We start from the raw sequence: 13,088 nt of genomic DNA, 5'->3' as shown, positions 1-13,088 counted from the left end.
GGGACGAAATCAGCATTTTGGTACAAACCACAGGGACTATTTTAGCGATTTAGTCTTAATAAAAACTCATATTTTGCTGGTAAAAAAATCAAATATATTAATTTATCGTAATCAAATATTTTTTGTGTATATGTGAAAATTTCATATAATTTAGACTTTAACATATTATTTGTAGTTTTTAACTTTTGTTTGCCAATGATATGAGCATTAAATAACAATAATATGTAAATTGTTGAATTTAATTACATAAAATCTTATAATTAAAAAGTTTTCGTTGTTTTGGATCTTTTTTTAGTTCTCTCGTTTATTGATTCAAGTTTCTAGAATATCGTAATATAACATATATTATATTATTAAAATTAAAATAAACAAAAACAATAACCAAGAACAAACTAAAACCATCTATATCTTTGTCATATATATATTTTTTCAATAAAAAGTGTAGTAAAGAAAGTTGTCGAAAATTTTATTGATTCAACATACATACACACATATATCGACTTGAAAATGAAAGTCGACTTAAAATTGTGAAAGTAATAAATACGGAGAGAATAGAACTATTAAAACAATATGAAATTACAGATTCAAATAAGATTTTAAATTCTAGTAAACATAATATGACTTATAAAGTTACCTACTTAAATCATTTTTTTTTGTATATGTATACAATAATATTAATAACTTAACGTATTGTATACATTGAATTAAGTTTTATATTCGGCTAAACAAATTTAGAATTTTTAAAATAAAACTGAAAAATTGAATTCAAATTTAGTTTCGATTTTGCTCGATTCAGAAACCATTTTTTCAAATTTGATTTAGTGTTTTTTTGATTTGATTTCAGTTCGATAATCGATTTAACGGTTTCAAACCCTTTTGAACACCCCTACAATACTACAATCAATATAAATCTCAAAATATACATTAATCTTCTTTTAGTAAAACAATAATATAATAATAAATTCACTACAAATATGTTGGGCAAACTTTATTTTATAAAAATAGAAGGAACTTTAAAGCTAAATACCAAAAATAGTAAATAGTAAATAAGATAATATATACACATTCACATGATTCATACTACCATTACTCACAATCCAATTATATATTTCCCCAATCCAACCTAATAAAATTAAATTGATGTAATTAATATTATCACATCATCAACAAAATAAAAAGGGGGTCCCTCACTGTCACATTTTCTCACCGATTCATTCACAAAGTTTTAAACTTTCTTCAAAACCCACATCATTTTCACTGTTATCCTCCTTCAAATCCTTCAATTAGTGACAACAATGTCAGAACTTAGCAACGATGAAAGGTGCAGACGAAACGACGGAAGAGGGTGGAGGTGTAAGTTGTCTGTTGTTGAAGGAAGAGGGTATTGTGAAAGACATTTAACACAAGGGATTTTGAGGAAGAAAAGGCAGCCTGTGCCTGATCATTTGAAATTTGAGAGAGCTAGAAGAAGTATTACCCCTAAAGTTGAACCACAAGAGCTTGAACCAGGGTCTAATGTGGGTGAAATTACCGATTTACCCTTGCCAAGAACAAGGGCTGCTGGTAATAAGAGAATGAGGAGTGAAGAAGAAGCATCTGATGATGTTGTTGTTGCAAAAGAACCTAAAATTGATGATAATTTTGGGTGTGGTTCAAGTTCAATTCCTGAAAGCCCAGTGAAGGTTGTTTTTTTTCTTTTTCTTTTTCTTTCATAGCTAATTAATACTTTATTATTATTATTAATTTTTTTTTATATATGTGATATGATACGAAATATGATATATGATTTTATTATATTTAATGCTCATTTTTTTTTTTTATGTGGGAAATTGTTTTAGTGGAGAAACTTCAGTTTTGCCCAATTTAATTTGCTTTAGGTTGAATTTCATAAACCAAATTTGGTGGTGGGCAAAATTGTTTAATTTTTAGGGTTTGCCAAAAGGGGTAATTTTTATGGGGCTGGTCAAGAAAGGGGGGAAGGGGGGTTGGGCAACGGGTCGGTTGGGTAATGGGGACGGTTGGGTCACAGTTCAGATTGGGTGGGTTGGGTTGGGTAACAATTTGGGCGGGTTGGTTGGGTAACTATGTTGGCCAGGTCGGTTGGGGTAACGTGTCAAAGTGGGTTCACTTGAGGGGTGGGTTGAATCATAGGACTGGACTTTTTGTCTCTTTACAAAATTCTTGTTATCCTTCATGAACAAGTATTAAATTTGCATGCAAATTGTTTCATGTGCTTATATTCAACACAATATGATGTTTTTTTTATGTGAATTCATGATTCATGATATGATGCTTTTTTTTCATGTAACTTAATCATTGATGTGGTGTCTTTTTGGTAAAAAAATTTATATATCTCGAAAGCTCGTTGTATTCTACATCACACAAGTTGTTAAAACTTGGTTGTACATATTCACATTGTTGTTTTTTGCTCATATAAATTTTTTAGTTTAGTGTTTTTTTATTACTGTTTTTTGTTTATGCGTGTAGAGGTTACCAAGTAATAACAAGCAAAATGTAAAAGCAACTGTGAAGAAGAAGATCAACAACAAGTGCCATTGGTGCCGTCTTAGTAGCTATCGAGTTCTTGTCAAGTGTTCAACATGCAAAAAACAGTATTTTTGTGAAGATTGTATCGACAGAAGGTAGTTTTTTTACCCTTGTATGATTTTAAAAAATTACGACTAATGCTTAGATTATATGAATCTCAGCTCATATGTTGATCTTAGAGTTAAAGATTCGGGCATAACTTATTAATCCGTTGTATGACTAGATGCAATAATTAAAGTTGAATTTTACCATTTTGAGTTTATTTGATTATATAATTTAAAGTTTTTTTTATTTTTTTTTTAATTTTTTAATTTAGGTTTCATTGTAAGAACACAATCATGAGAGAGTGTCCAGTATGCCTAGGTGAATGCACCTGCCAAGCTTGCACCAAAGCAAAACCTAAAAATGCCAAAACAAAGGTTATTATTATTATTATATTATTATTATATAAATTTAAATTTATATTATATTATTATTATTATTATATATGTTGGTTTATTTTTAAAAAAAATATATGCGTTAATTTAGGTTTCATTAAAATAATCTATTTATGTTCTTGATTCAGGAGCCAGTTATTAATGAAGTTGACGAGGATGTGAGTCTTTGCGATCCTGAAATGGAGATCAATATTTGCAATCGCGAAAACGAGGAAAAAAGTCAACGAATTCACATAATGGGGGAGCCAGTTATTTATGAAGTTAACGAGGATGTGACTCGTGATTCAGAAAATGAGATGAACGTTTGCAATCGCGAAAACAAGCTCTACAAAAGTCAACGACTTCACATAATCGGGGAGCTTCTTCCAGTTATCGAAAAGATGCATCATGAAATTATGAATGAGTTGGATACTGAAGCTAACGATAGAGGTAAGTTGCCCTTTTTATTTAAAGGGTGGTAAAATGGCCGGGTCAGGATGGTTAAAATAAGTTGCTTTGGGTTGAGCTGGAAACACTTTTATCTTTCAATTTCAATTTCATAAACCAATAATGTGTTATATATTAATATTAAATATGATTATTGAAACCAGATTATTACCTTATTAATTAACTTTAATTATTGAATAAGACTGGATTTTTCTTGTCGTTCTTCTGTATTTACAATCATACGGTTACAGCTTTTTTTAATGCAGGAAAAAGTTATAACCAGATAAAAGTTCAATATCCGAAATACCCTCGGAATAAGGAATGCAGGTATGTTTACAACTAATCTTTAAGTTACTCTTGTTTTTTTTTTTTTTTTTTTAAATTTTTAAATCATGACTTATATCTATTTGTTTATACAGTTTTTGCAAAGGTTGTATTACAGTTGTTCAAAGAAGCTGCGATCGTTGCGGTTACATTTTCTGTTTAAGTTGCTGTGAAGACTATCGAAACGGATACATACATACGCGTCTTAAAAACTTGAAAACTACAAGATGCGTACGAACCAAAAAATCAATAAACGTATCTTGGAATTTAGGTTCGGACGGTAGTATAACGTGCCCGCCAAAGAATTTAGGCGGTTGCGGTGACGGTATTTTAAATTTATCGTCTTTTTCTCCACTCGGTTTCGCTAAAATTGTTGGAGACAATGCAAAACTTATAACGGAACGTGATAATACGTTTAAAAAAGACGGTTACGCGTTAACTACATCGTCTACTTGTTCATTATGTGATGATGATAATATTTCGGGTCTAAGATTTTGTACTAAAAAAGAGTTTATGGATATGAATCTTGAGCATTTTGTTAGTCATTGGGGAAAAGGAAAGCCCGTTATTATTCTGAATGTGGTTTTCAAAGATTTAAATTGGGATTTCGGTTTCTTGTTATGCGAATATCTTAAAAAGAGCGCAAAGTTTAGTGAAGTGGGCCCCGTAAAAGGCGTAGGTGACTGGTTGGATGTAAATTTTGGAAGTAAACGAATAATTTCGAGGGGTAAATCTGAGAGTCTTTTGAAAGAGTTTGTAAAATTCAAGAATGTTTTGAAAGAGTTTGTAAAATTCGAACTTAGGTTACCTGGCGGGTTTCTTCAAGACAATTTCCCGAGTTATTATGATGTTATCATGAAAAATCTTCCGATTCAGGAGTATTTTAATCCGATAACGGGGTCATATAATCTTGCTGCGAATAATCGAGATGAAGATAACAAATCTATTTTGGGATTTTATGTTCACATCTCGCATGGTGGATTTGAAGACTCAATCGATGCGGATGTCGTGTCGAATTTACGTTTGCATGCTCATGATGTGGTAAGTTTCTCAATTACTTATTTTGTCATCAATTTAAAAAAAAAAAAAAAAAATTCTATTATCATATGTTGAAAAATTTATTAAAGTAATAAACTTTCTTGATGAACTTCAGGTTAATGTTCTTGTAAATGCGACTGCGCATCCATTACCGGAGACGGTACTTAATGATGTGAATATTTTGATGAATGAATACAATTCAAAAGATAAACTTAAAACTTCGAAAAAGTTTGATGAAAAAAGTGATGAAGAATCAGATGATGAAGATTTATCTCAAAGTATGAATACGGGTGGGGCCCGATGGGATATTTACCGAAGAGAAGATGTACCAAAGATTGTAGAGTATCTTACAAAGTATTCCGATGAGCTTATTAGCACCCGTTATGCCTCGCCCAAAAAGGTATAGATAACTTTGTTTATTTTTAAATTATAATTATAATTAACTTATAATCTATATAGTATTATTGTAATAGGTACTTATTTTTTATTGTCATACAGGTTGTTCATCCACTTTTTGATGAAATTTTCTATTTAAATGATTTTGCAAAGAGGAGACTTAAAGAGGAATATGGTAAGTCTTTTATCTCTTTACAAGTTAGTACGGAGTATAAAATAAATTTAGTTCATGTACGGGTTATAATTAATCATAATATATTTTCTTTTTTCTTTATTTATTAATTAGACGTGGAAGCATGGAGCGTTGAGCAACAAATTGGTGAATCTGTAATCGTACCTACTGGTTGTCCGTATCAGATGAAGAAAATTAAGGTAAACTACTACGTATATGTGTTTACTATTGGTGTTGTTTGTTTTTAAGATGTTTTTGTCTGAAGATCTGTGAACCATGTTTGTAAAGAAGATATGGCCTAAAGATCTGTATGTTCAATAGTGAAGACTGTTTTTTTTATGTCTCCAAAATAACTTAATCATGTCTGCAGTTAGAAGCATATTTTTAAGTCCGCGAGATTGCGGACAGAAGACATTAATTTATCTTATGTCTTTAGAAAAACAAACAGTCTGTAGTGAAAACGTCTGCAGGTGCGCAGACATAAGATATAATAAGCTGTAAAACAAACAACACCTTAGATTCTCATATTAAGTGCCTAATATTTTGAACTAAGATGTTTTTACTCCAATGCAGTCGTGTGTTAATGTGGTCGTTGAGTTCATTTCGCCCGAAAGTGCTTCGGAGTGCATTAAAGTTTGTGATGAAATTCGACTACTACCTGTAAACCATCAAGCCAAATGGCATAGGGTTCAGGTAGAATCATTATGACACATTATTCTTTATTGAACTGTGTTTTGTGATGAGTATTTCTAATTTAAGTAAGTTGTTTTTTCAGGTTAAGAATATGGTGATTAAACGAATGAAGGCGGTAGTTGATGAAGTAATTACGTGAGGTTTCTGAAACGTAGTAAGTTGTTTCTTTTGTTTGAAGATTGGTTGGCTTGTGCATAGTTGCTTTGGACCCTTAAAAACTCTGAATGTAATATGTTTTTTTTCTTTCTCTGGTAGTTTATAAAGTTTAAACTGTTTGTGGTAGTTTTATAGCCTCTTGCTGTCTCATGCTTATTACATTTGCATTTTAAGTTGTTTTGAAGTTATGAATCAAAATCGTTCAAAATATTGTCATAATGCTATCAATGATTGGCGCGTTTGCTACTATAATGAATATAACACGCTGGGGTAATGTTGGCGATCAATTGATTGAATTTTATAAAACTGAAACGTATAAATATGGATATATAGGACAATTAACTATGTAAATATGAAGAAAATGAATCAAATTTTTTAACATTGAGTTGTAGCTCAACTGTAGTGGCCTGCCTCTCTTAGCGAGAGGTTGAGAGGTCAGGAGTTCGACTCCGCTGGGCTGCAACATTGCACTCAATGTTATACTTGACGTGAAGTATCCACTATCCACCCAGATCGCCTTTCGCTTAGTGCGGGGGCTGGGGGGGGGGGGGGGGAGGGGGGTGTTTACCGGCCATGCCCTTGGATTGGTCCGGGTTTCCTCTAGGGCAGTAGTTGGGAGCGGGTTATGCACCTGCGGGAGATGAACGCGTGGGTAGTTTAGTTCCCCTGAGTGACCCCAAACTGATGTCCAAAATAATGAATAAATTTTTATTTTGGTTAGAAATCTTGTTCGTCTGATGTAAGATATCTATTTATGGGTTATGAATATTGAAAATAAATTCTATGTGAGTGTTTGGTTAATAATTGTTGTCATAAAAGTCATTTCAAACCATTAATGAATGGAAGTACAATTTTACACGTACAAACATATATAAATATTGCACTAAAAATCCGGTAAAATTCTCTACTGATTGTATCTTTAGTAATTAGTTTTTTTCACAGGTACTTACGTCTATTATTGGCAAACCGCATTCTCTGCTTCAGTGCTCTAATAAGGTTCTTAGTGTCTGCCGAATCTACCCAAGACCTGGATGTTATGTAAGCAGTATTATGTGAATCGATTTGGAGATTGTCTAATGTTAGTTATTGTTTTGAAGCTTGATGAATATGGATTATATCTTTAGAATTAAATTGAAAGAATTTAAAGTGACTGTGAATAAATTTAGAGTACTTTAAACTCTGGGTTTTTATTGTTTATGTAGCTTAATGTTTCTTGTTATGCGTCATGTTTATATCAAATGAGCATTGTGAACTTTGATTGTGAGTTCTGCTATGATTAAACAAGATGTACTTGGACAATAGTATGAACCAATTACATCCTAAGTATTGCATTAGTGCATGATAAGTTTGTCACCGTGTCTTTTTACTCCGTATTATATTTTGTAATAATAGGATAATACATACTATACTATTACTAATAGTATAAAATATAAATATAATATAGTTGCTGTTATAGAAATATAACAGACATGTCTGACTGTACCATTTATCTGTGCTCTTATAGAACATTCAAATAGATTGTTGCCGACAGTGTATTATGTATATACGCTGCGTATGTCCTGAAGTAGCGATATAGTTACATTACATTTTATTTATGATTATATGACAAGATATATAGCTAAATATGCTATTTTCCTTTTTTAGCCGGTGATTGCTAGGCTTACTCTCCAAGTGTAAAATGTTTAATGATGCTGATGTGGAATACAGAGGATATTAGTTGGATTTTAGGAATTTTACGTTTGAACGAGTGTTACTCTTGCTTTTGTGCATGACTCCTCTTATATAAGGACAAACTTTTTTACATCTGTGCATTAACATATTTATTGCCCTGTGGAAATTTGGATAGTAATAGTGACATCAGCGATGACAATATTTTTGTAATATGTATGCCTTTCTCCAGTTTAATGTATTGTTAGTTATTGTCTTTACGTTTGTTCTTTTTTTAATCTAATAAGTATAAGTTTCATGTTATAGGTTTTCTTGTTCCATTGACAAAGCCTCCACCAAAGTGTTCCGGAAAGCATAAGAGGTACATTAGAAGATGTTCACAAGTCATGAGTTAACCTGAACCAAACATAGCGAATCCTAGTTTACGGAATTAATGCATTTAATTTTTTCCCAAAATGATATAATGAAATGAACATTTATTGAGTTAGCATTAATTACTTATCCTTGTCTTTTTTTTCCCCAGGTTTGTAGTTGATTTTGAACTAAATTTATGATTAGGTTAAATTTATGCATTCATTGATGCTACTTGCTCGCACTTATCTTTACTTTTTATGGGTTTGTTGCATGATATATAAAAATCAAGGTTGTAAAAGTCGCTAGTCGGGGACTACTTGGCATGGACCTTTTAGGGATAACCGTTGACCAACTTTGACTTTGACCAATTTTGACCAAACAAATCCAACCTGGACATTTACCGTCTGACTTGCACCTAATAGGGTCAGCCTAGTCTCCAAATCCGACTAGTTTAGGACTAGTCGGCTGACTTATACAACACTGATAAGAATGTGCTGATAGCACATGTAGATTACCAAAACTAGTGTTTATATCCTAATTTATGTAACTGCATAAATTGATATCCCTTTTGATCCCTTTACTATAATGATTAGATGTAACTCATTATTGAATAGTCCATCCGTCAAAAAATAATTGTCCAATAGAGAAACCGGCACACAATTTTAGGAATGTGCAACTATGATGATTTTGATTATTAAATTTCTATGTTACCATTAATTTTACTCAACGTTGTAACTTTGATAACGTGTGAAGTTTCAGCAACAAGTAGAAGACCTTTTACGTCCTTGAAAAAGCTTGATTATTGCACTGGTGCAAGGTAAGTTTTGCAATGATAATATTATTACTTACGGATTCTGAACCATAATGTTCATGTATTTTAATTAAACTCGTGACAAAATTCTTAGGAACAGTTTATATGTAACATATAAAGTTCATGATTTTAGTTTTTATACTACCATTTGTTTTGATTAAACAAATAATCTGGTTATTGTCAATCAACCTCGTTTTCTACTTCCAGTGTTGACCTTTCGGCCTACTTATAGTTTCAAAATGATAAAGTAATGTGGCTGATGTTCACAGCAAGTCAGAAATTTGTGAATTTTAGTTAAATGGTTAACGTATTAACGTATTTGGATAGTAAGTACTTTATAGGGGACCAAAGTGTGTATATGGTATCAGTTGTATTTATTCCCGCCAAAAACATCGATGGAGAAAATGTGTTTATTTTTTATATTTTATTTTATTTTTATATACACAAAAGTTAACCTGAATACTTAGGTGGCCTCTGTGTCTCTTACTTTCCCCAACTTTTCTTTCAGGTGTTGCGGGTGATTCTGCATGGAACATAAGGTAATAAAAACTAAATAAGAACGTGTATGTTGAATATATTTTAGTCACTTACCATCATGTTACCTTCTTAACTATGTTTCATTTTGCACACATTTATTATATGCTTAAAATAACACATACTGTGATTAAGTTGAGGTGAAGTGCCTTTTTTGACCGTTTGAGTATTCAGTACCGCTCACTTACCTTCCGTTTCCTTTTCAGGTGTTGGTTTGACTTCACAGAGATACGGTTAGAACTTTGTGCTGTTGATAATATATATATATATATATATATATATATATATATATATATATATATATATATATATAGGGTCAGGATCAATGGGGAAGTAACCAAGCGGGGGGAAGCAAAATTTTTTGTTTTTTTTTTTTTTTGGAATTTTTTTTTTCCGGCATCAAGATCACACGAAAATATGAACATTTAGAAAAGACACTTCGTGATGAATGTTATTATTTAGGCGGGAAAACGATCGACAAAAATAACATTCAAGATAATATTGTTCTTACAAGATAATATTGTTCGTGAAGAATGTGAACGTTTTTTTTCTTCATGTTTTGTGAAGTAAAATTTAGCCCGATTTAGAGTTTAGGGTTTAGGGTTTGGTGTTTTGGGTTTATCCCTAAACTCTAAACCGTTCGTGTTAAAAACTCAATCTAAATCCTAAATCTAAACTCTAAATCTAAACCCTAAACCCTAAATTTCTAAACCATAATATTTAAACCCTATAAACCCTAATATCTAAACCCTAATAGCTAAAACCTCAACATACGCTCGAAAAATACGATAATTGTTATATATTACTTCTTCGAGCGTTTTCCCGCCAAAATAAAAACATTTATCACAAAGTGTCTTTATTAAATGTTCACATTTTCATCCCATCTATAATGTTCGTGAACAAAGTTTTTTCAAAAAACGAAAAAACAAAAAAGTTTTTGCTTCCCCCCGCTTCCCCCGATTGGTTACTTCCCTCTTGATCCTACCACTAAGTGGGTATAAGTGGGATAAGGGGATAAGTGATTTTGTGATTTTTATATCTCGAGTTCTACAGCTCCGATTTAAAAAAAAAAAAAAATTGCTGGTATCTATTTTCAGTGTGCAGATTCAGAATTTTTTTTATTTTTTTTTCTTCAACTGGAGCGTTAAGATGCATCTGATGCATGTTATCCGCTGTTTTGATGCATGTTAACTGCCTTTCATGCAGCAGATGCATCTTAACAAAAAAACAAAGAAAAAATGACTTGATAAAAAAAAAACAGTGTTTATGGTTTAGTAATTAGGGTTTAGTAATTAGGGTTTAGAAATTAGGGTTTAGGGTTTAGAAATTAGGGTTTTAGAACGAATTTTTAAACGAACGGTTTAGAGTTTAGGGTTTAGGGGTTAGGGTTTAGGGTTGTAATTAGGGTTTAGAAATTAGGGTTTAGGGTTTAGAAATTAGGGTTTTAGAACGAGTTTTTAAACGAACGGTTTAGAGTTTAGGGTTTAGGGGTTAGGGTTTAGGGTTGAGGGTTTACGGAACCCTAAACCCTAACCCCTAACCCCTAAACCCTAAACTCTAAATCGAGCTAAATCCTAAAAAAAACTCAAAAAACGTTAACATGCATTAGGTGCATTTTAAGCTCCTGTTGAAAAAAAAAAAAAAAAAAAAAAATTTATGAATCTACACAATGTCAGTAGATTACGGAATTTTTATTTTTTTTTTAAATTGGAGCTCTAATGTAAAAGATATAAAAATCTCATTTTACTTATCCCCTTATATATATATATATATATATATATATATATATATATATATATATATATATATATATATATATATATATATGGTTTAGTGACTTGCCTTTTGTATTCAAATACTGAAAGCTCCCTTTAAAAAGCATTAAATAAGGTTTTTTCAGTTTAAGCTACCCGGGGAAGGGGAATATATTTTACTCAGATGTAGGCGGGTAGACAACCTTGAAAACAAAACGTAGTTTTGATTGTCTTTTTCATTGTTTGATGCACATGTCAACTATTTCGTAGGAAGGAGAAATTTTTTGTGTGAATTTCTAAAAGTCTAAACTAAATGGAACTCGCTTTAAAGTCAAAAGTTAAAAATAAACTCTTGTAAGATGTGAGCGGTATCTCCCATTCCTTTTTCTTTATGTTCCATGAAAATGAGGTCATTGGCGGCACAGGATTGGGCGATTAGAATTGGCCAATATTCGATTATGCAAATAGACAAGTCATTATAACCCTTTGACTCTAAGGCAAAATAAATAGACGAGGCTAAATATAATAAGCAAAAGGCTTTTACAGCTGGGATATATTGGTTTGTCTTTCTTTTATTTAGATTTTCGATTGATTTTGTTATGGATTAAGTGCTTCAAAATGTATCGAACTACACACTATGATGGTCAGACCTATTTCGATACATTCTGGTGCACTTAACCAATGCATCTCAGTTTTTGATAACTTGAATTTCAGCATTTCCACTCAATTAATAACTGCATATGCACAAATTCTATATGCTTAGTTGGTGTCGAATTTTTCGTTTTTTTTTTTTTCCAGTTAAGTTTCTACAACGGTTTTGATATGGCTCTGTCTTTTGATGAAGTGAACTTCCAACAAGGCTGCCTAAAAACTGTATACCCGAAGAATGTTAACAACAATACAAAATCTTGCAAATGAGTTCCCGGATGTGAATGAAGGAAACAGGTTTTTTTTGCGGCTTTGGTTTCTTGGTACAGATGTGTTACTGGACTGAATCTGAGTCCATCTTTGAGCAACTTTAATGAAGAAATCGTGGCCAAACAAGAAATTGAAAAGATAAAACAAAGCCTTCTCGGCTGAAAATAAGACTTCGCGTCTTCTTTTTTTATTATTTATCAAAACTCAACTCTAACATAATCCTCTACATCGATATAGCTATATATAGCTAAAATAATAGGACAACTAAGAGAGAAAACAAACTAGACTTTTTAAACTAATAAAAGATATCAAAAGATACGAAGGATAAACTTAAAATAATAAAAGATTAACTAAATGGATAAACACAAATAAAAGAATCCTTATTTGTTATTTTCTATCCTTGCTTTCTTTGACTAATTAATCAACCAATTCCCATCCGTATTCTTTGTGGCTTCAGCTTCATGATACTCCAAGCAGGCCTATAACAATGATCCATATGCTCTTGTACATAACATGCAAGCCCAAGTTTAGAAAGCCCAATTCCTACATCATTCTCCCCTTCTTCGAGAAGACTCGTCCTTGAGTCTATAACGTTAATCACCGAAACATATAACCGATCCTCGAGAACCACACGAGTGTTTTCCAAATCACTTTTCATAAAAACATTAGCATCTTCATGGAAGAAAATTGTAACGTCTTCATTTGACATATTTGTGTCTTTATTAATAATTGGAGTGTTGAAGACCGCAACCTCAGACTCATAACCTTCCTCTTCCTTCTCGCCATCTGTATCATAGATGGGTTCCGAATCATAAACGGATTTTCCATCTTCACCATCTGTATCATAGATGGGTTCTGAA

At 31.9% G+C, this 13,088-nt stretch overlaps 1 protein-coding gene across 1 annotated transcript; it reads left to right on the top strand.

The window, feature by feature from the left end:
- Positions 1–1,252: 1,252 nt before the first annotated feature.
- LOC139864481 (lysine-specific demethylase JMJ28-like) lies at positions 1,253–12,390 on the top strand. The gene is made up of 16 exons (XM_071853066.1): positions 1,253–1,682; positions 2,488–2,642; positions 2,864–2,966; positions 3,113–3,413; positions 3,677–3,737; positions 3,830–4,775; positions 4,888–5,172; positions 5,271–5,343; positions 5,455–5,540; positions 5,914–6,033; positions 6,116–6,160; positions 7,132–7,227; positions 7,392–7,449; positions 8,965–9,028; positions 9,490–9,561; positions 12,288–12,390. The coding sequence occupies exons 1-16, from the start codon at positions 1,296–1,298 to the stop codon at positions 12,388–12,390; spliced, it is 2,955 nt and encodes a 984-aa protein (XP_071709167.1). The 5' UTR covers positions 1,253–1,295.
- Positions 12,391–13,088: the final 698 nt, after the last annotated feature.

Source organism: Rutidosis leptorrhynchoides, chromosome 8 (assembly GCF_046630445.1).
Source record: "Rutidosis leptorrhynchoides isolate AG116_Rl617_1_P2 chromosome 8, CSIRO_AGI_Rlap_v1, whole genome shotgun sequence".
In the NCBI taxonomy this organism is placed as follows: domain Eukaryota; kingdom Viridiplantae; phylum Streptophyta; class Magnoliopsida; order Asterales; family Asteraceae; genus Rutidosis; species Rutidosis leptorrhynchoides.
Note: the sequence above shows the minus strand (reverse complement) of the source record. Positions and strands in the feature narration are given on the sequence as shown.

Bases quoted from the DNA above. Each gene is read 5' to 3' on its own strand.
- LOC139864481 (XM_071853066.1), top strand. From the start codon at position 1,296: ATGTCAGAACTTAGCAACGATGAAAGGTGCAGACGAAACGACGGAAGA. The intron at 1,683-2,487 runs GTTGTTTTTTTT...TTATGCGTGTAG, and splicing joins TTCCTGAAAGCCCAGTGAAG to AGGTTACCAAGTAATAACAA. The intron at 6,161-7,131 runs GTAATTACGTGA...TTTTTTTCACAG, and splicing joins TGAAGGCGGTAGTTGATGAA to GTACTTACGTCTATTATTGG.